The sequence below is a fragment of the Haemaphysalis longicornis genome, unplaced genomic scaffold (genome assembly GCF_048455015.1).
Source record: "Haemaphysalis longicornis isolate Haplotype H1 unplaced genomic scaffold, Haemaphysalis longicornis Haplotype H1 scaffold_8, whole genome shotgun sequence".
Taxonomy (NCBI): domain Eukaryota; kingdom Metazoa; phylum Arthropoda; class Arachnida; order Ixodida; family Ixodidae; genus Haemaphysalis; species Haemaphysalis longicornis.
In genome coordinates this window covers 129,655,072-129,677,538 of record NW_027526445.1, presented here as the reverse complement: position 1 = coordinate 129,677,538, position 22,467 = coordinate 129,655,072, and the positions used below count along the sequence as shown (strand labels likewise).

Sequence of the window (22,467 nt, the reverse complement as noted above, 5' to 3'; positions counted from 1 at the left end):
ACAAAATACGGTTGTTTTATTCGAAAGATTTCGTGTTTTATAGTGTCTCCAGCTCTTGTCCGAAAGCAAGCGATGATTTAGTCACTGAGAAATTAATCCATTTAGGTTTAAATTTTTATTTTCCCGCCAAATAGCATGTTTTTATGACGTCTGCAATGACATCACAAGAACAGGTCTCCAAGCTGAAGTTGGTGTGCTGCGAAAACTTGTTTACCGTTAATCAACCTAGATGGTCACTATATACCGCGGCGGGCCGTTTTCTGCCTTTGCTTTGTTTTTGACCGTATTTGTCCTTGGCTTGTTTTTGTTCAGGTAGAAAATAGTCGTTTGGTGAAACATTGTTATGGTTACGGAAGACACCGTCGCCTACGCCAATCGGACAGTCTCGTCTGAGACAACCCCAAAGCGCCGCAGTGCTGTGCAGCTAAACGAAACCTAGTGCGCGCAGTACCAACAGCTGCACGCATCGGCACTTCTATGTTTGTGTGCACTTTCGTAACTTCCACTGTTTATCCCACCATAGTTACAGGTATAAAAAGAATGTTCCCTGAATTTAAGCGCAAATAGCTCGTTCAGCAAGGTTATAAGACCTACCTAATTTACGTTTGCTTTTGCCGGCCTCAGCCAACCGCACGGCTGGGCACATATGACATCATAGGTTCTGTTGTGGGAAATGAGCGAGTGGGTCGCATAGCCATTCCCTTTTTTTTTCTAATTATATTGCTTATTTGAGCGAAGAGTACGTGGAAAGTGGTGTCAGTATGATTCTAACGAGGCCATCTTTCGAATGAACCACACTTCGGTATTTTCGGCATGGTTCTTTAAGCAAAACACTGCCGTTACTTCAAGCGCCTCGGCAGAAAGACTGTTCAGCCTCGCCGGAGATGCATTTTCGAGGAAGCGGGAAAACATAACCGATGAAAACTTCGAGAGGAAGCTACTGCTGAAGTGCAACGACTGCTAAACAGAGAACAATGAACCATGAAACAAAACAGGCGTGCGCTTGGTCGTCAGAGTAACGTGAAAAGTAACTCGTTACTTTTTTGGTAACTCACGCGTTTCTTTTGAGAATCGGTAACGAGTAACGAGTCACGGTATTTAGTTACTTTTTTTCGGTAACGTGTACATGTCTGCCCGTTCTTGCCATCATACGTACTTCACTGGCGTTATTTGTTTAAAATCCCATTGTGCGGTGTGAGCTTATCTTCAGGCATGCAGGGTTCTAAATGACACTGAATTTATTTCTAGGCTCAATCGCACTGAAAACGACGTGTGTAACCGATATGTCTATGGTCAAATAGAAAGCGCATGCGCGAGAGCAAGCCAGGAGAAAGAAGACACCGGTAACTCCTCCACCCTTCCTCTTTCGCTCGGTTACGAGAAATTCAACCTCTCCTAAATTCTACTGTCGCTGCAGCTGCGAGCACTCCGTTATGGATGCGAGCGAAAATTTGCACATAACTTCCGCATATCACACACAGCCAGGTTCCTCCGGAAACTTGTAGAAGGCAATTTCAATGCGTAAGCGTTAAAGGGACCATGCAACACTTGCGATAAACGCTTTCACTCCTTCCTTCGCGTCTGGAAGCACTGCTAAAGTTATAGTTATCCCTTTAACGGAGCGGCAGTGCGTGATTTGCTCGTCGCAGCAGATACGCCTTGAGTTTCTGCTTTGCTTGACGTGTCTTTCTTTTTAAAAGTGGCCATCGAATGCGTTCACTGCTGCGACTGAAGGAAAGCTGGCCAATAGCGGCTACACCGCTTTAATGAAGTCATTCCAGCGGCCGAAGAGCGCCAATACCGGAAAAAATTAGAAAAATCTTATCTGATGGGCATAGGTCAATAATTTTCAGCTGAGTTACTTTGCGACCCCATATTTTAAGTGCTGGATGTGTTGGTTGACTACGTACTGCAAGCATTCAAGATTTCGAAAAAAAGTTGAAAAAGAAGTAGCGTTGCAGGGTCCCTTTAAATTGGTTTTCTTGGGGACCTTGACGGTGGCAACTCCATCCAGAGGAACGGTGACGTTTCAACAACGGCGTCACCGAGCATTTCTTTCCCGCGGTTGTTTAACGCCACACCGCGCACCAGCAGTCGCACAATAAAATCGACTTTGATATAAGCGATACTTCATTAAAAGTAGGTATAGTTTACTCTCCACGACAGCAGTAGACATCGTAAAACACTTCGACCAAAGCTATTTCGTTAACTGAAGATCCACTGTACATAAATCCTCTTTACGCCTCGTTGTAAGCGCTACTTCGTTTAAAACGTATGATTTACTCTCCAAGCACTGCCGTGGAACCGTTGAACACTTCGAATAAAGCCATTTATTTGTAACGAAGGTTTACTGAAGTTTCGCTAAAACTGAAATAACATTTACCATTCCTCCCTAAAGAAAGTTGAGAGAAGCGCCAGAACTTTCTGACATCAAAAGGGCGCCAAAAGTGCGTCCAACGTTCGATGAAAGTGCGTCCAATCGATCGTCGAACTTTCGACGATCCAAATCTCAAACGAAGACCACATCCATGCATCGACGATTTATCGCGCACTAAGTGAACGCGTTTACGGACCATCAAAATACGTACAGATACGTGATTTATGATATAAAGGTATACTATTGTACCCCTTCGCAATGATCGACGCGTCTCTCATTGGCTTTTCTAGAACGGTTCGTTCTTCGCGATTTTCAAGTAACCGTTTTGACACAATAGAAGACCGGTTGTTTCACGCACACGCCGTGTGTCATGCAGAGATCTCATCAGAGCTTTCTGGTCGACCAGCCGGTCTATGGGGAAATGCATTAGTTTTTTGACAGGACGGCATCGGTCCCATTAAGACAGCTTTCGCTTTAAAAGCGTGTAAAAAAGGGCAGCAAGTTCTACACGCAACCAATGCTAATTTTTGTGGGGGAATCGCGTTTGGTGATCAGGATGAAACTTACCGGTAACGCTTACTTAAAAAACAACGAAAGTATAACTCACATGAGCCTGTTCTCGGAGGCCTTCTCCATCTTGGCGTGGTGCTCGTCCACTTCTTGGGCGATGAGGGCCGACCGCGCGTTGGCCTCGGCCACGTTGACGCGCAGGCGGTCCCGCTCCTCGCGAGCCTGCTCGAAGTTGGTCCTGCAGAAAGTGAGGGGGCAAGGTATGTTGAGGCCGATACTCGAAGCGAAGCGACACGACTGCGCGATTCACCACCAAACCCTAAACCACGGCCGCTGGATCAAAGCGCACCTTGTGCGCTTTGATCCAGCGGCCATGCTTGAACAAACGTACGCGAGCGAGTTATTGCGGTATCACTACCGTCTACAGAACCCATACGTTGAAAATGGGAGTAAAGGATGCTAGATCTTGCGCCCAGATCTCTTCGCGGGATCTTCTTGGGCCATGGCTCACAGCAGGAGTTGCCTTGTCGCGCAAAAAGGGAACTCAATCCTTTTCCGGACAAATGACCCTTTCGCTGATCGTGTGTGCGCTTTTAGCGTGCGTCTCTGTGTTTGAGAAGTTATGTGTAAGCGAGAGTTCTTTTCATATCTTGGCATATCCCCTTCACCATCATCTGGTGTAATAAGTCGGGAGGACCTCGCCTGCCCATCAAAGATCTCTCTCTCTCTCTCTCTCTCTCTCTCTCTCTCTCTCTCTCTCTCTCTCTCTCTCTCTCTCTCTCTCTCTCTCTCTCTCTCTCTCTCTCTCTCTCTCTCTCTCTCTCTCTCTCTCTCTCTCTCTCTCTCTCCTATTTTCTACATGCATCCCGACCAGACTGGTTTGGTGACACACCCTTGACTTCACGAGTCTATATGTTGTGCGATATGGCGTGTTCGCATTGTTTTGTTATTTGCTTCTTCGGGTCTGCATCATAGAAACATCGTCGTGTGTGCCGATAGCGAGGTACGGTTTGTTACATCACCTACTCTGAAAGGTGTGACTGCTCCAACGTTATTATTGCGGGCGCGGAAACAAATTAAAATGCCCTTGACCAGCAGAAATTTCATTACGCAAGCAGGTGGAGAAACTTTGGGCAAAAGGTGCATTTATGTGACGAACCTCGCGGAACTATTTTCTGAAAATGATAGTACACGCCGCAATTTTTAGTTTTGTTGTCTGGGAAGAAGGTGACGAGGGCGGCGAAGTTGTCGAGCACTGCAGACGTCACAAAACACATGGAGCAGTGCAGAAAGGTTCGCGCGAAAACAGTCGCGCATTTTTAGTCAATTATTCCTCAAGCGCTGACCTTCGTTCCTCACACATCTCCGAGTAAAACTTTTTCGCCGCCTTACGGGAATCACGCGCTACTGCGGAGCCTTCTCTATTCTCTCGGAGTTCCATTCTACTCTGTCATATGTCTTGTTCCGAACCCTAACCAACAATACCGACTCCAGCGCGACCAGGCAGCGTTTGCAGGTCGCGCACACGGAGGCGGCTGCCGCGCTACCGTGCACGTTTCGGACTTGGAGACTCTTGCGCTAACGACTACGATGTCTCCGATGAGTTCGGCACGTGCCCACAATGAGGGGCTGAACAGGGCTAAAACACTGACTGAGCTCCGGTTTGCGCTTTTATTTATTATTATTTTCTAGGTAATAAAGAATGGAAGATGGTGTGTCGTAGTAACGACCCGAATGACCCAATAACTGAGGCTTCATCAGCAGTCCCACCCAAGGAGGTTGTATATAGTTCTATACAACCTCCTTGGTTCCACCAGCCTGCCCAGCAAAGGTAAGATCGAATAAATTCACAAACGTACCCGTCTCCCGTTTATGTAAACGAGATTTGCGGCCTCCAAAGGACAGAATGAGTGCAGAAAGGGGTCAGTTCAGTAAACGCTTAACCGGCTCCTCCAAAAGCAGCCATCTAAAGGTGCCGAGAAGCGCCGACTAATCAATAACGTTTTCCTCTTTTTCCTCTCCCGCACGATCGAGGTACTTCTTTTATGCGGCCCAAACCACACGCAGCGTTCTCCACGTGAATGGCGAGCAAGAGCACACGGCTAAAGCAGCAGCGGCGCAACTTCTGCGCGCACAGCACGAATAAATTACGTCCCGCGGTACAGGTATCTGGACGCTGACAAGGCACGTCTGCGACTGCGCTCTCCTCCTCAACCAACATATTACAGCAAAGCTGTAGGCCTCTACCCCTCCAACGGTTTCATCGCCGTGGGCAAATTTCCAAGGCGCCAAGGCCCAAGACTTGGAGCGTATGCGTCAGGCTAATCAGACATACAGCATATATAGAGCTCAGACTTCGTTTAAGGAAACCGCATAACAAGCATCGAAACCGAATTATAGATGATTAGGCGCCTGTGAGCAATGGGACCCCTCCACCATGTGTTCTTGGTGAAGGTTATGCTTGCAGATTATCTGTGATTGCTAGGCAGGACTACGGTCACTGAGTAGAGCAGTTCTTGCCCAAGACGCCACGCGCAGGCGTCAGGCTGCGCAGGACCCAGCATTTGCTGCATCTTCGCACGCACTTCTGCTGCTGAAATGATGTTACAAACGTTATCCTTGATTCGCATTCGGAACGACGTCAGTCGCGCGCAGCCGCAGAGTAGGGAGGATCAGCTAAGTCGACCAGAGTTGACCGACTACAACGCATAAACAAAATGGCAGCACCCATGAACTGTCGCAGTGTAAACAAATGCCACGCAATGCGAACTGACCCAATGTTCATGGCGGCGGCCCGAAACAATAGGAGAAAAAAGTCCCGATACTCTGTACCTTTATCTATAGAGACATTAGCAGAGCGCAAGCGAAAGGCCCGCCGATACGACGAGAAACATTTCGTACTCTCCTCCATCACCATTTGCAGTGGTTTACAACACCTTTACTGGACATCCGCTTTCGCAGGGAGGGATGGCGACCATTTTTTTTTTAATGCTCAACCGATTCAAGATTACGGCTACCCTTCTCGCAAAGCGCACAAACTATTTCGCTTCGAACCAGTTCCACAAAATTATCTCGCCAAACTAAACAGAGAACCTGTTTATCAACTAGCCTTATCCCCAAATGAAGAAATATGCCACTGCATAATGGGTGGCGCAGCTGTGATTGCAATCGGTGTAGAAACGTTCATCAGGAAGGCTACAGATCTATAGCTCATTTCTAGTACCAAACAGCTTCCCCTGTGGTGTCAGATGCCTGAGTGTGAAATGCTCAACGTGTTTCGACAATCGATTTGTTAAATGCTCACAAAATTTGCTGGAAAAGGTCACGATACTAATCAAATGAACGAGCGAGGAAAGCATCATGCAGTTCAGTTTCATTGGAAAAACAAACGATGTCTTTTCCCCAAACTAGAATAAAAAAAATATTGGCCGCGTGTCCGCTCACTTCGGTGCAAATGTCGTTGAAAGACGACAGTCTTCTGCCGCCCCTGCCCCGTAAATGTCTCTCTTCTCTCCTCCGCCAACCTCCCACGCTCTGCCCCTCCCGTCTCGCTTCTCCCATGATAAACACAGTGCAGGGTTAGTAAAGTCGGTTCAATTTTACCGCGTTCCCCTGCTCGAGCACCATCTAGTGAAACCTTTCACTTCGGTTGGACTTTTTGGAATGCCGCCAGGAGGGTTAGTGTCGCGCGCGAGCGGTTTTATTTAGAGTTCCTGTATATAGCTCCCCTAGGGCCCGGAGCAGAGTTGCGCGTCCATCGCCATCTTGAGTTCCAGGTCGTGCGGGAAAGCCACCCTTCTCGTATGTAGGTCGCCGCACCAGCGGCAGCAGCGAGGAGGAGTGGCGAGGAGCGGCCGGACAAAAAAAAACCCCACCTCCCCGAAGGGAATCGTGAGGAAGTGCGAATGCATTTCTTGCGCCGAGAGTACACGGCGTAGTAATTCTGACATCGCCTTGAGAGGCGCCCAGCCAGCAAACGGTCTAAACTGGAGCAGAGCGAGCAGGAGACTGTAGCGAGAGAGCGCGCGCGAGCCGACCCACGGAGGTCTGGCGGTTTATCGCTGCATATAAAGGGGGGTACGCCGCGCTGAGCGCGCCGAGCCAGGTGGCTGAGAGAGAAGGCGGGCGCGCGAGAGAGAGGGGTGCGCGCGCAGCTGCAGCCAGCGAGGAGAGAGGAGGAGCGAGCGAAGGGGGAGGGGGACGCGCGCAGCGGCGCACGGCAGCTGCCGGGAGAGGAGGTGGTGCGTGACGTCACGGCGCGGGTGAGGAGAGGGATGCGCGCGGCGCACACCGCCGCGCCGCGAGGGAGCGGTGAGGGCGTGGCGTCACGTGGTGAGTGACGTCACTGCGCCGTTGCTACCGACGCTCCTCTCCGCTCTGCGCCGTTGCTAGGGAGAGCAGGGCTGCGGACGCCGCCGCCGCCGGCGGTGGATGGTTTGGGGTCGCTTATAAAGTGCATCGCACTTAAAACTGGCGCACGATTCTCGGCTGCTTATCAGCTGAGCCGCCGCCACCGCTTCCACAACCGCCGATGCTCACTTGAGCAGAACTGACTGAATACGGGGTCTTATGCGCAGCACTGAAAGCGGGCTTTCCTGTCGAACTGGAACCCGCGGCATCTGGCAATCTGACGCGCAACTCTTGCGCTACGCGATATACAGGACAGTTTTAGTACTTTTGAGCCGAAACATTGTTTTAAAGGCGTATTTTCTATTTGATATCGCAAAAATCAAGCAGCTATGTGCTTTTACTTAAAATAACATTGCAAATGTCACTTATGTACTGATGTTTTGCACCAAATAGGCCTAATGTTTTCTTTTTGCTCAACAATGTTGACAAGTATGAACATGGGCATCAGATTAAGTAGTTTGAAAATGTTTGCCTATGATAAACGTTTCGTTCAAGAATTCATCTAACTTTTGGCAGGGCTGCTGAGTCGAGGGACATATGGACATACAGATAGACCAAATTTTTCACTTTTAAGAATCCCAAGAAAGACTCTCGTCTTTAAAAACTCCTGAGCAATGACCGCGCCTAGTGACCGTGAGTTGGAGTTCGTATCGTACTAGTGTTTTTTTCTTTGACACTGAAAGGTGCTTTCATTGTTTATATGTTCGTACAGAACTTTTATGCAGTTTACATTCAGCCAATTCACGTAGTCGGTTTTCCTTCACTACCAAGGTGCTTGCAGGAAAAGCACTCTCTACACGTGTTGAGATGATTGTTTTCGGCACGTACGCCGGACGGCGCTACACCTTCGACAGCTATACTAGCTGTAAGATTAAGACGAACAGCGCCACTCACTTGAGGTGCTTGAGTTCGTGCTGGTACGACGCCAGCGCGAAGGCGTACGAACTGGACGTGTTTCCGGCGACCAGAGACGCCATCTCTTCCTCCAGTTGCGCCGTCAGGTCCTGTAGGCTCACCTTTAGATTAGGGTTGAAGCCCAGTTGCTGCGAGAGAGAAAGAGAAAGAAAGAAAATGGGAGAAAAGAGTGTCGGAATCTTGCGTTAAAAATACGAAAGCGTGTCTTTCACGCACATGGTATGAATGGACGTCGCTGTTCGGAAGTACTTTCTCTAATGAGATGTCGGCCACAGAAAATGCGACGTGGTGTCCTACTGACATCGTAAGAGATCGGGAGAACACACCGCATGGAACGTTAGGTTTCTGTTCTGAGGACACGACGTTCTTGCCTTTCATTTTTCTCAGGTACTTCGACGTTAGATCGAAGCTCCCGTTGATTTCAAACAAACAACAAGCAGACACCAAAATCAAAGGTAACGCATTAATTACACAAAATGAGCTCCGCAAACTCTACAGCAAAAAAAAAAAAAAAAAAAGAAGAAGAAGAAAGAAAGCGAAATAATCACAAGCGATTATCCGTCATTTTAGACGTCTTCTTCATAAACGCCTTTGTGGGAAACTTAAGAACCGGAAGGCACAAGTACATCTACAATACTCCGCCCCCCAAATCGTTCATTTCATCTCATACGATTGCGTAAAGGCGAGCAAAGGAAGTTAATCCCTGCGATCAACTTCGAAAAACCTTTAAAACGGCAAGAAGAGCGTAGCTCGCCCAGAAAATACTTCCTGGCAAACAAATTAACGAAGAAATGTGGGTGGCATAGGTCGCGCGAAAATGTGCGCGATTACCGCCGCTTCAAGGATCGTAATTTCACGCAGCTACAGCAGGCACGGTGCAGTGAAAAGGTCCCACAGCACAGCGGAAACATACGACTTACGCAACGCGAGTTTGATGAGTGGCACTGAACCAGAAGCGCGTATGGAGCGCTCAGCGCTAACAGCCGTCTAAACAACGTCCCAGCGCGCCACGCGTTTACCTCCGGAAGCAATAATGGGAGCGGTGGAACCCGGATGCGCCTGTTTTTAAGGAGCTCATTACCGCTCCGACGAGCCTTTACCGGTCATACGGTTTCCTACTATGTTTACGTCCATTCATTTTAGAACACCAGGCTGGAAGCGCTCTGGTAGGAAGCTGGCGACGAGATGGGCCGGGTGTTTGCAGTAAGTTTTTAATGGCACGAAGTAATTTGTTTATTGTTGTGATATTTCTTTAAATCTATTACAATACGTGCCTTGACCTTGCTCATTACCGGAAGGATTGATTGAGGGCAAGGGTGGTTGGTTTAATGTGGTCCTGTATGCCGGATGCTCTGCGTTTTACGGCCAACCCGTATAGCACTTTCCGTAGTGATGTCCTCGCACTCGGACAAACCTCGCGCGAGGAGCTCCTGGAGGCCCTGTGCATGTTGAACATTTGGAACGCCTTTTTGAGGAGAGATTTGCCAGATTAGTTTTTAGGACGAACGGTCTGCGTACGCTGTATCTTTCGAGGTCATTTATCTCGTCCCAAGTGACCTTCAGCCGCCGGGGCGCAAGCTACCCATTTCTCTCTTATCGCTTCGCTGGCTCCGAGCGTCACTTTTGCGGTACCACGTGACATAAACGAGGGTGAAACGGCTGCTTTGCCTGCGCTTTATGGTGAGGATGAAACACTTACGGTACTTGGGGTATCCGTAACAAAAATACAACAAGATAACAGATAGTTATCACAATAATGTAATAGAACGAACTTGTTGAGCGCTCAAAAACGAGAAAATGAGACCCACGGACGATTACAAGAAGATAATGCGATTGTGCAGCATCGGCAGCAGCATGTAATGTCACAATAGCAATCAATGCATCAATCAATGCATCAACAATAACTACGTGAAATTTCTAAAAAAAAAGTGTGATATCACGGCGATCCAACCCTCGACACAACGCTGCGCATGACACGTCATCCCCGTGCCGACGTCCTAAGACCACGTGTTCGGAGGGCCTTATCATAAATGATCATACATTTTACATTACAATTACCACAAATTATATCTATCGCCTATGCACGGATAACGCTACACGTGACAATGATGATGACGACGACGATAAATTATTTTAAATTACCATCATTACCGTATATCTGAGGCTCACAAGACCAGTGACCAATGGATTTAACGACGGGCCAACACCTTCCCCACACCAGCCGCAAATCTACGGTGGTTATCAGCTTGATCTAGTAGCGCTGGACGAGGCAGGAATTAACCGCTTTCGTCAATAAGAACTATTTCCGTCGCGTTCCTTTTAATCTTCGGGCCTGCCTGATTGAACGACGCACTCAACAACCACAAAAGGGGTCGGTTACGATAGGTTCGTCAAAAAGAATAAGCGAAGAAGCTACACTCTTCTCCTGGACCAATTTAAGCGTGTGGTCCGTGGTTTTTAATCGACCAGGCAATCGATACACTAGCCACAATTGAGCCACTAAAGAACAACACGTTCCCTGTCACCTATTCCATACGTAGAAGAATTGTCAGAATCCGTCAGGTGACTGCCCGCCCTTTCCTCGCTTACCATTCTTGCCACGGACGGTGCTCACTCAAGCGCAAGTTGGGGATGCCAAATAAAGGAGCGAGAAAAGAGTAGAAGAGAAAAAAAAAGGTTCCAAGGATAGAAAGCTATCCTAAACAATAATAAGAAACAAAACGAAACAAGAGCGGTCCACCATCAAAGTCGATTGAGCGAAGACAGCTCGGGAGGGAACCACCTCACCACGACGAATCGAGCACCCCACACGCCTGACAAGGACGCGGAAACAGCGAACGAAACACGAAAAACCTAAATAAATAACGTTAAAAAGACGCAACTCGTAATGCAAACAAAAAGGAAAGAAACGTCAGGACACCGGCTCAAACGAAGGCCGAAATCCCGCAGACTGGTAGAAAAGTTTCGGTGGGTTGAAGAGAGGAGGATGAGGAAGAGGAGGGGTGGGGTGGACTGCATGAACCGTTTCATTAGAAGGCCACAGCTGAACAAGAAATGTAAAGACAAACAACACAAAAAAGCCCCCAACTTCGTTGGCCGCAGACACGGAAAGGAGGCGGCATACCCTTGGACAAGCGTTTGAGGGGACAATAAATAAAAAGGACTTGCGCAGAGAGAGAAGGGGAGAAGGAGACGGAGGGAAGGGGACTCGAATCCAGCCTCCCCACCTTTTTTTCCCCCGCCCTGTGGGCACCCGAGCGAGCGGCGGTGTAGGCGGCCCACGGCTATGGGGTCGAGACATCGCGGTGTCAGGGGCTCTTAGAGCGGCGACCTAACAGGATTACCCGCTCATCCAATTAAAAACAAGAGAGCTCCGCGTTCAACCACTCGCGGGAATCGCGCCGCTCTAGCTAACGGCGGTCACACAAGCCGCCACCGAGGTACCAGGAGGCCTAGCTTTCTTATCGGCAACCGGTTGCGAATGGTGCCATTTTACCGGATACGCGAGTTAGGAACTTCGGTCGGCGTGTAAAGCTCGAAGTGGCGAAAACCTTGAAGAACGAGACAATAACGGGAGGTGTTGCGCTTTGGCCTCAACGATCTCCCCGACTACTTGCGGTGACGCGAGGCATCGCAGCGAAAAACGCCCCCGGGGTCTTCAGCGGTCGCGTGTGTGGCGACGACGGCTGACTGAGCGGAACGAAGTTCTTAAGCAAGAACGCGACGCGCCGGCGCTCAAGCACAGGACGGAAGATGAAAGGGAGGCGGAGGAGAAAGCGAAGAATTAAGCGAGGATGCGGAAGAGGATGGGGAGGAGAGCCAAGGGTCGCTGACAAGCGACGGCTAGACGTGGCTCTGAAAAGGGAAGAGGGGGAGAATCGGAACCATTTTCCCGTTTCTCTCGGGCCGTCGGTTCCGGTACAAAGCGTACGATGCTTGGCGCGGAACTGAAAGCGTGAATTTCGACGGCCGTTTTGCGGAAGGAAACCGTTGCTGAAAACGACGAAGGCGCACGGCAAGCACAATTTTTGGGCATAAAGTCGATAGCAGACGGGGAAACGCGTCTGTGAGAGTTGCCAGATGTCCTTGCGTAGCCCGTCCCACGCAGAGAGAGAGAGAGAGAGAGAGAGAGAGAGAGAGAGAGAGAGAGAGAGAGAGAGAGAGAGAGAGAGAGAGAGAGAGAGAGAGAGAGAGAGAGAGAGAGAGACTTTCGACGACCCCGAAGGCAGCAGTGAATTCAGCGCACCGCTCAGTTGGCTCAGTTTACAGATGAAAGGAAAACGTCACGGATACATCCTTCTTCGACCGCGCAAACGTTTTCGGTACATCGAACACAGAAAGTTCGTAAGGCCCTGCACCGCCACTCTTCGGCAATTCGAGCGGCCAGAACGGCGAAACGGGGCATCAGACAGACGCCAGCGGTGCAAAAATAGGGAGACGACTACGCGAATAATGAAAGAGACATTTAAGAATTAACCGGCCCACCCCGCTAACGGCGAAACCAACAGACGAGCACGCAGAATAACGGTTGCCACTCGGAGTCGCAGCTGCCAAGGCGCGCACTCTACAAGGGACGAATTTGCAGGTGGCTATTTTGTTCTCTTTATTCCGCAGACATTTTCTTTGCGGCGGCGCCCTTTCATCACCGGGCAAGCCGAGCGGTGTTCTGACGGGCGCATCTGAAAGGCAGCGAAATAATGCACCCGCTGCGGTAACTGTGCCTAAGAAAAAGTAGGAAATATCTCCACGAGCATCGTTGCAGATGTACGGGGGGAGGGGGGGGCGGCATTAAAAGAAACACGAACAACGGAGCACACAGCCTCTGGCGCATGCCGCACCGTCTGGCTGCACTGTCAGTAAACTGAGCGCATGCGTAGTTCTTTCAGGGGGTTTGAGGGTGCGGCCTACTGTAAGTGGGGGGGGGGGGATGCTTGATAAAGAAGCGCCACCGGTCATTTATTTTGAATCCTCTTTTTATGCCCTGTCGCCACTGATCACCCTGTTATCTACTACATTCGGGAGCCCAGCGCGCAGCAGGCTGATTGCAGCTAGCATGATTCCCTTCAGCTATCATTCTCCTCAGTGGCGACGCAGCGTGAAAAGGTGCCTCAAAGTAAACGACCGGCGTCGCTTCTTGATCAAGCATGTCCCATAAATGTAGGCCACACTCCCAAACGCTTTTGAAGAAGTGCGCATGCGCGCAGCATACTGCCAGTGCAGCCAGACGGTGAGGCATGCGTCGGAGGCTGTGCGCTCCGTTGTTCACAGTTCTTTTAATCCCCCTGTACAGTGTGCGCCATGCAGGCTGGTCTACGGTAAGCGATTGCACGGCTCCGGAGCGCGCTGGCGACATCTGCTGATAGGTGCTGGGTTGGAGATAGCTTTCCATTGCGCGTGCGCGGATCTCGGACAGGCTAGGACCCCTCGTCGTTTCGCAGGAGCCACTCTTAATTTGCAGACGACACCCCGCACGAGGGGCGCTCTTCTTCCACTACCAGCCGTGAGCGGTGACAGGCCAGATAGGCGCGTCCTTTGACGCGGCGCAATAACACCGCAGGCAGTTACGTATCGCACAAAACTACCAGCGCTAATCTTCTGAATCTCAAGCGTAGCAAACAAGAACGCACTGCGGCCCTTTCGGTCGAACCTTTTGTGCGATTACGCAACTGCCGGCGCTGACAATACATCGCGTAACGCGCTTGTCTCCCGTGCCACCGCTTATGGCTAGCACTGCAGAACAGAAGCGCCCCTCGCAGGTGGTGGAGTCTGAAAATTTGAGTGGTCCATGCTGAACGACGAGCGCAGCGACCCGAGCCTTTCTGAGATCCGCGCACGCGGAATGACAAGCCATCTACAACCCAGCAGCTGTCAGCAGATGTCGCCAGCATTCGCGAAGCCGCGCACTCACTTGCCCTAGACAAGCCTCACGCGTACTGTAAAGTCGTCCACAGGCTAAGATGGAGCATCACATTTGACTTTAGCGTAGGGTTTCTCATAAAGTTCTCACGAAGAGCTGTTCAACCGAATGTGGAAGACTTAAAAGGCCCCTTAAACTTGAAAGAAATGCAGCACCTAAGCAGGAGGAGACGAGAGGTGGGTGAAGCGTTGGTCGAGCTAGGACTGTGGACGACTGTCCGTTCTTTCGGCCGTGGCAAGAACATGAAACCGAGTGAACAATTCCAGTATGCAAGAACAAAATTATACAGTAAGACGCTTCGTAAACGAGGTAGTAGTGATCAGTTATCCTTCAAAGGGGCCATGAAAAAAAAAAAAAAGGCCACTCACGTACCCGGTAAACGGCGGAAGTAACTACGACTTTGTGTTCTTTTGTTGACGGAGTACCCATTACGGCGAGCAACAACAGCTCCGCTGTTAAAACGCTACCCTCAAATCATCATCATCCCCGCCGCTGAAGTGGTGATCGGGATGTGTGTCTCACTTTAGGAACTGTATCCCACTGCTTGATGGGCAAAGAAACCAAATAAACGCGGCGCCACCGAAGCCCTTTAGAAGCTTCGCTGGGCAATCACGTCTTGCGTAACGAGACTGTCTAGCGTTTTTTTTTTGTTTTTTTTTTTAAGCTGAGGGTCACAAACAAAAAACAAGAATTACGGGATATGCTTGGAACTTTCTAAAATGTGAAGGCGAAAGGCTAGTTGGATTTCCTTCTGTTAATCTGCTGTTGCATTTCCTGTTGAACTTGCCGCCCATCACCACTTGACCAACCCCCCTGAACCACGCACTCCGAAGCTCGCACCGCTCGCTAGCCATCGCCAGGGGCGTTCTGTTCGCTTATGGTCAGTATATTCAACGATTCAGGACATCCACTAGGTCACGTGATGCCCGAGTCAGAAGATCCAGCGAGTCAAGAGATCAATCCAAGTCACTAGATCCAACGCGTCACTAGATCCAACGATTCATTACATCCAACGGGAAGAACCGCGCGTGCTTGTCTTTCTTGTGGTTGGGTGCTCATTGTGCTAGATCCAATGAGTCAGTAGGTGCACGAATGAATGTAATGACTCGTTGGATCTAGTGACTCGGAATCCTCCTGTTCGACCCCCGTCGGCAGTTGCTTCGCCTCTCAAGACGGCTCGTATTGCACCCAGGGCAGGGGCTTCGTGCCTCCTTTAAATAAATCACATTCATTCATTCATTCATTCATTCATTCATTCATTCATTCATTCATTCATTCATTCATCCTCCGGCGCGGCAGTTTCCCTTCCCCAGAGCGAGATCCTCTATCCGCGCTCCGCCGCTCGCGCTCGCTTTCGTACCCCCGACTTCTGCACCGCAGATTTTCTGCACCTCACAACGCACCTGCTTTTTAAAACATTAAGATTCAAGGCTTTCGCCTTAAAACTGATATACGCGTGAATAAGCCCTTGCGTCGAGTACCCGGTTGACGATTATTCTGATGCGGCCATCTGTGTTCCCGCGCTGTTACGTGTTAGTAACGACACATCTTTGTCACCATTTTGGCAAGCAAACGCTCTCTTACACCAGGCACAAACCCAGAAAACTGCTCGTCTCTCGTAGCGTCAATCTGACCTTCAAGCTCAGCCAAGGTCAAGCCAGCGCCTCGTGCGCGTGCGCAAGTGAAAGAATCTAATTGGTTGTTCGTTTCAAGGGGAGGTATGCGGAGATGCGGTAAGCGGAAAGGGTTAGGGCTCGTGCCATCAGTGAATGATACAAGGAAGCGCTGGCTGCATCCACGTCCACTTGCGACTCACCTTTTATCCGTGCCGTACTCCATCCCCTGCCCCCTCCTCCTGTTTTTAAGTTTAATTAATTACTTAATTAATTAATTAATTAATTAATTAATTCCTTCATTCACTGCGCGTTAGCGCCAACAACGCCGACTGCGCGAGCAGCATCTTTGTGTTGTCTTGCGAAAACCGGGCCCTCGCTCGATAACTCGGTTCAAGCGCGTTAAACCACAACAATTTTTTACTATTTCTGTTTGCCTCTTCCGCCGATTGCAGTAGTAAAACTTTCTGTTGAAATGAAAGATCAGTGATCTAGATATAAGAAGAGGAAGATGGAAGGACGGGATCCAATCGAACGTTTTCTTTTCTTTTTTTGAGAGAGAGAGAGAGAGAAAAAAAAATTGGCCGCGTATCTGCTCCTTTCGTTGCAAATGTCGTCAAAAGACGATAGTCTTTATCGGCTATTGCGAAGTAAATGCCTCCCTTCGCTTTGCCGCTCACCTCTCATGTTGTTCCTCTTGCGTCGCGCTCCTCCCAAGGCAAAAACGCCAAAGGTTTGCTTAAATCATTTTAAATTTCCCGCGTTCCACTGCTCCAAACCGGGTGTCTCGATGCGAACGCTGCTGTACGGCGGAGACGCGCGTTAATCGAGGCGCCCTACTTCAACGTTTCTAGAACCGCGTTTCCCTACTCCACGTGCGTTGCAAGCAGAACGTGGAACCTATCTAGTGGAACCTTGCGTAACTGTTGCCGGTTGATTTCTTCAAATGGCGCAAGAAGCTATAGTGGCGCGGGCGACAGTAGGCGACGGCGAAGTGAATTCTTTTTCTGCAGTTGATGAAGTATTTAATTTCGCAAAAGCAAGCATGCTTGATTTTTTTATAAAGGAACACTGCAAATATCACTTCTGTATTGATTTGCTGTCTCATATTTGCGTAATGTCTTGTTCTTCTTCAACAATGTAGACAAGTATGAACCTTACACCGGACATAGACGGGTAGAGTTAGCTGTGACTATATAAGACTAATGGGCAGGCATTGTTTTGCTTTGGCCGGGTGGCTGAATCGAGTCACAGACAGACAGACGGACAGACATACAGACATACAGACAGACCAAAATTTCTGGGTTTAAGGAGCCCAAGAAAGACTATCGTCTTTAAAAAACCGAGTTGGACATAACGACACACTAACGCACCTCACAAAGAAAGATTATCAGAAGTAAAAAAATCAGCGGTGCAAGCATTGTTCGGAGGCGTTTTTCGAGCCAATAAAGCAAAAGATATACGCTATCCGCCTTTATAACGCTAAAGCTTCGGTTATTAAAAAAATTCCCCCGCATTTCCCCGAGGGGGAGAATGTGAAAGTGCGAATGCACGGTTGTCGGCCCGCTTGCGGCGCTTGCGCTCGGCCCCCGCAGCCCACTGCCTCGCCGCCTTCTCTTCCATCTCTTCCATCGGGTTTGTAGTATCACGTGTACACCACGCAGTTATCAAGCCGCTATAACGCCGCTGAGTCGCCAACGCACGCCGCTGACGACGTAGTTTGAGTGCGTTAAAGATATAAGGCGCGTTCTGACACCGATATCAGCGTCGCGTCCGTGGCTTATTCGGTAGAGCGTCGGGCTGCGGCCCGCGAAGTCCTCGGATCGAAACCTGGCGCCGGATGCTGTTTCTTTCTTAAATATAGAGGAGCACTGCGGACGCCGACGCCGCCGCCGGCGGTGGATGGTTTGGGGTCGCTTATAAAGAGCATTCGCTCTTAAAACGAGAGTGGGCTTTTTCGATTCAGGGTGGCGGCGGCTATGCACGCGCCGCGACATGTAGCCGATCCCGATATAGTAAACTTTCTGCGTGTTCCCGACGTGTTAATTATAAATGGATCATCCGTATACGCTGTGCGATGCTAATGAACACTACAGCGACGGCGACGCCTGTGCATACACGAGCTCTCTGTTGGTCGAGCGGGAAAGCCAAACATCCGACGGCCGCAGTTTCAGTGATAAATTGCGTGGAAAGACGAGACATAGAGCGGAAAGGAGGCAATGTTCGCGACTGGCTGACACAGATGCGAGTACACACTCGTATTTACAGGAACCCTGCAACACTTTAAACTTTTTTTTTTCAGAATCTTAAACACTTGCAGAACGTAGTCAACCAACACATCCAGTATTTACATTTGAAGGGTTGCAAAGCACCTAAGCCAAAAATTACTGCTCTATGCCCATCAGCTAACGTAGGAACTTACTCAAAAAGCCCTTTTTTTACCTGCCGCGGTGGCTCAGCCGCTAAGGCGTTGTGCTGCTGAGGACGAGGAAGCGGGTTCGATTCCCGGCCGCGGCGGCCGCTTTTTTGGTAGAGGCGAAAGCAAAAGCGCACGTGTGTACGAGATTTCGGCGCACGTTAAAGATTCCCAAGTGGTCAAATTTGGTCAAAGTCGCCTAATTGGTGTCCGTCTAGACGCACCTCGTAGGACCACGTTACTACTACCGTCCAAATATCGGCAAGAGCGAAACGGTAACGTGGCGCCAGTCACGGTCACTGGAAAGCTAGCAGCAGACGCAAAAATGTAGGCCCTGCGGCGGTAACTGCCTTCAGTTCAGCTCGCGTTGGCCATACACATAAAGCGGGTCTGAAGACAGTCTAAACTTATACAGGGTGCAAATGCGCGTCATTAATTTTTTTAACTGAGCAAACCACCCTTTCGTTCGTGCCCAATCTTTACACAAGGGAATTGTTTCACGTTTATCACCAAGAACAGCGGCTGCACTCTACTCCTGATATAGAAATCGAATAAGTGCGATTTTTGCCTATGGGAGAGCCGGAGTATGGTCTCAGAAAAATGACCCCCTTAGAACGGCGGCGCCACCTGGAGTATTCAGAGAGAAACACGCAATGCGGTTCTCGCGGATAACTTCATTAAAGTCCGTATAAGCTCTAAAGTAACCCGGGGTAGTCATCCCGACGAGCTACAAAAAGGCATTTTTCGTTTGCTTCCGGGTTTGGGCAGCGCCCTACTGGGAACCGAATCAGACGTGTCGTTCTGATTCAGAACCCCAGGAACTAAAAAAACAAAAACGAAACAAAAAACCCACAATTTAAAACTGCGGCCCGCTATAAAGCTAAAAGAACCTCAACATTTAACATCGTGGTTCACAAGCCAATTTAATACCCTCCGCAGTCCTCGCGTTAGGTTGCGGTCATTTTCCAGTGCAGCCATGTTACGGTCCGACGTTCCTAATCAAGCCCCCCCCCCCCAATAACTTTAAATTTCCTGCGCACACGTACTTTCTCAAGCGCACATAGGACCCATCTTGACCAACAATTCCAAATGCGCCACAAAAGCTCTACGCCGTTCATCGCCTCACGCAATAGCAAACTAAATACCCCCCCCCACACACACACACACGCGCGCGCAAAAAAAAAGTAACCCACACTATAATTCTCGCGAAAAGCACTCACGAGCCCCCGATTCTCTCAAAAAAAGAAATCGAGAGAGAGAGAGAGAGAGAGAGAGAGAGAGAGAGAGAGAGAGAGAGAGAGAGAGAGAGAGAGAGAGAGAGAGAGAGAGAGAGAGAAGAGAGAGAGAGAGAGAGAGACAAGATTCCAAACGCACCCGAAAAGCTCTACGCCGTTCATCCGCTCCACGCATTCGTACCTGAAGATCTCGCACACACGAGAAAAAAAAAAGTAATCGACAATGATAATTTACGCGAAAAGCCTTCCACACACTCGATTCACATACAGACAGAGAGAGAGAGAGAGAGAGAGAGAGAGAGAGAGAGAGAGGAGAGAGAGAGAGAGAGAGAGAGAAGAGAGAGAGAGAGAGAGAGAGAGAGAGAGAGAGAGAGAGAGAGAGAAACGGAGCAAGTATAAGTATAGCGCCGCTAAAATAGGCCATCCATCGCAATGTAAGCGCGCGAAGGAGCAGCGCCGATGGCTCGCCTTTCTTCGCGGGACACAAAGCCGGCGCGAGCAGCGCATGTGTATATGCGCCGACGCTTTGCAAGCTTGCGCACCAGCATCCGCGGATTACCGCCGCCGCGCCGTCAACAACAATGCCACTCCGGCGGCGGAACTGGAGCGAGCCCCCGGGGCACTGTTCAGAGCACCAGAGACGAGGCTCCTCTCCGGCATGCGATGGAGGGCGCCATTTGCGGCTCGTTTTTGTTCCCCAAAGTTTAAAGTAGAACGTACTCGACTAAAAAATGAAAGCAGCAAGGACGAGGGCCCGACGGGCACGTGCTCCCTCTATAAGAGGAGTACATTAGCTGTCGAATGAGCTCGTGTTGCCGCAGAGGTTGGCTACAATAAAAGCTGCTGTTATGAAATTGATACTGAATTTTCAGCGCGAAAGACTTAGTTGACCCATACAAATAGGCCCAGGTTTTAAGCTTCTAAACCTAGTTATCCGCGAAAGCAAGGAGTATGCACACAGTGTTTCCTAAAAGTTTGCCTTTGCTTGATATTTAGCAGGCCTGCCGCCCAGCTAGATATCTGATAAATGAGTGGGTTCAGCTTCTGCCCAGCGCTGAAGGCACGCGCACACAGACCAGGCAGCGCGTCATCGATGGCGTGAACGAGAGACCGAGCGCAGGCGACAGCAGCCGTTTCCCTTCGACCAGTCACGTGGTGCGCAGTAGCGAGGCTTCCGGCTAGTGGAGCGATAAGAAAGGCCCAGCTGCGCGCCGGCGGCGCCGGAAGGTCACTTGCGAAGCGATGAATGACCTTGAAAGATGTAGCGTGGCAGAGCTTTCACTCCGCAAGCCCTGTGTAGGTGGCGTATATATCGGTCCCTAAATGCCCACAGGCTGCGATGTGATCCGTGGAGCGTGCCTTGAGAGATGCATACAAAGAAAAAGACAGAGCAGCCTTGCTGGCCGCTTACGTTGTGGAGACCACCTCAGGGTAATCGGCACGATTTCAGAGCCATCGTAACTGGCCCCAAGCCGCGGCGAGTCCCAGTTTGAGTAATCACGGGAACTGACCAGAAACAAATCGCATGAGAGGGTGCGAACGCAAGGGTTGAAAATTTCAGGTGGCTGGATTAACAAAATCAGCATCGAGCCGTACAATAGAGATTTCGCACTTTGCAACGACGTCAATTTCTTCATCATCATCATCGTTATTATCATCGGCCTGTCTACGCCCATGCAGGGCAAAGGCCTCTCCCATAGATCTCCAATTATCCGGACTGTGCTAATAGACCTTATGCAAAATTGCTTGGTGATCTAGCAACACTGATGTAAACGAGACGTCGGCCATATTGGTACGGCGCCGATCGGGAAGTCTCGTATTGTTTACTGTGGAAGAGTAGGTGACGGTAGCGCGGTATGGCTCAAACTGGACGGCGTTTTCCGGCTCCCGACCGCGGATTGTGGACGAAGACTTGTCTGCGCTGCCGACTGTGTCTGAAGACTCATACCACTCGGGGTGCCGCGCCAAAGACCCATCGAGGCGGCAGCGGAGCAGGGCATGCCGCCTAGCCACCGAGGCGCATTGCTCGCCTTCATCGGTGCGGACAAACACGTGCGACTCGCAGTAAGTAATTCCTTCTTTGTTTTAAATGCATAGCATTTTTAGTAACTCACAATGTCACGCGGCGTGGCGTGCGGCTGTCGTAGTCCGCTTGCGCGCCCTGTCGTAGTCCGCAGGCGCGCCTTGGTCGTAGTCCGCAGCCAGGAAGAAATAACAGTTTCCGGCGCCCGGTTTCGACCCATGACGCCGCGGGCGGAACGCAAGGTGCCCGGCGCACAACCGGACCGAGCCACGAAACCGACACAGATTTCGATGCACCGAACGCGCCTTATATCCTTCACTCATTTCTCGTTTGTTTCGAAAGCGCCACAAGTTGTCCCGCGCTTCCAAAAGATGGCGACACGGGTCCCGCGATCAAGAGATACGACTTGCCGGCGCACCCCCTCGGAAATGCTGTGCATTTGATCGTGCCCCTCGCGAGGGGGATGTCTTTTTTTACTTGACGCGAGTTAACCGGTATGAGCATTTGTATAGCACTTTGTTCACCGTTGTTTACCATGCAAATGCGTAGCGGCGACCCTGTTGCAGTAACCCTGAAAGAGGAAAGCGACAATCGCAAGACCGTACCGCTAGTGGGTGGATTAGGTATTTTCAAATGCTGTACATCGAATTTACGGGATGATTTTTGGCGAAGATGTTTACGGAACGGTTGCGGCCGTTTTCCGTGACGGTCGTCCGCCCGCGCGTTTGCCGCAAAGCAATCGCGCTTTGCGGCGAAGTCAACTACAAAAGCGCACATACGCCTTGAATTTTCTTTTTTTGTGTGTTTTCATTATTTATTGCGCATGTTCTGCCGTAAAAATCTGTTTGTGTGTCTTTCTTCTCCTTTTTTGGCGGTGGGGTGGTTGTGTTTGTTTCTAAAGCGCATGTTTTTGGTGTGCACGAATAGATAATACAGTAAAACCTCGTTAGCTCGAACTCATTGAACTAGAAGATTTTTTTTTAATTCGATGGGTCATCGGTATAGCCGGAATGTTTATCTATTTATCTTGAAAGGTTCTGGAAAGGTTCTG

At 49.9% G+C, this 22,467-nt stretch overlaps 1 protein-coding gene across 4 annotated transcripts in view; it reads right to left on the bottom strand.

Moving 5' to 3' along the window:
• The window catches only part of LOC144149486 (uncharacterized), a 589,882-nt gene that overhangs the window by 39,318 nt on the left and 528,097 nt on the right, over positions 1-22,467 (bottom strand). For all 4 annotated transcript variants that reach the window (XM_077681074.1, XM_077681075.1, XM_077681077.1 and 1 more), the window contains exons 9-10: positions 8,192-8,340; positions 2,985-3,125 (exon numbers count right to left, since the gene is read on the bottom strand). In XM_077681074.1, coding sequence (XP_077537200.1) covers positions 2,985-3,125; positions 8,192-8,340 — 290 coding nt within the window. The remainder of the gene's footprint in view (positions 1-2,984; positions 3,126-8,191; positions 8,341-22,467) is intronic.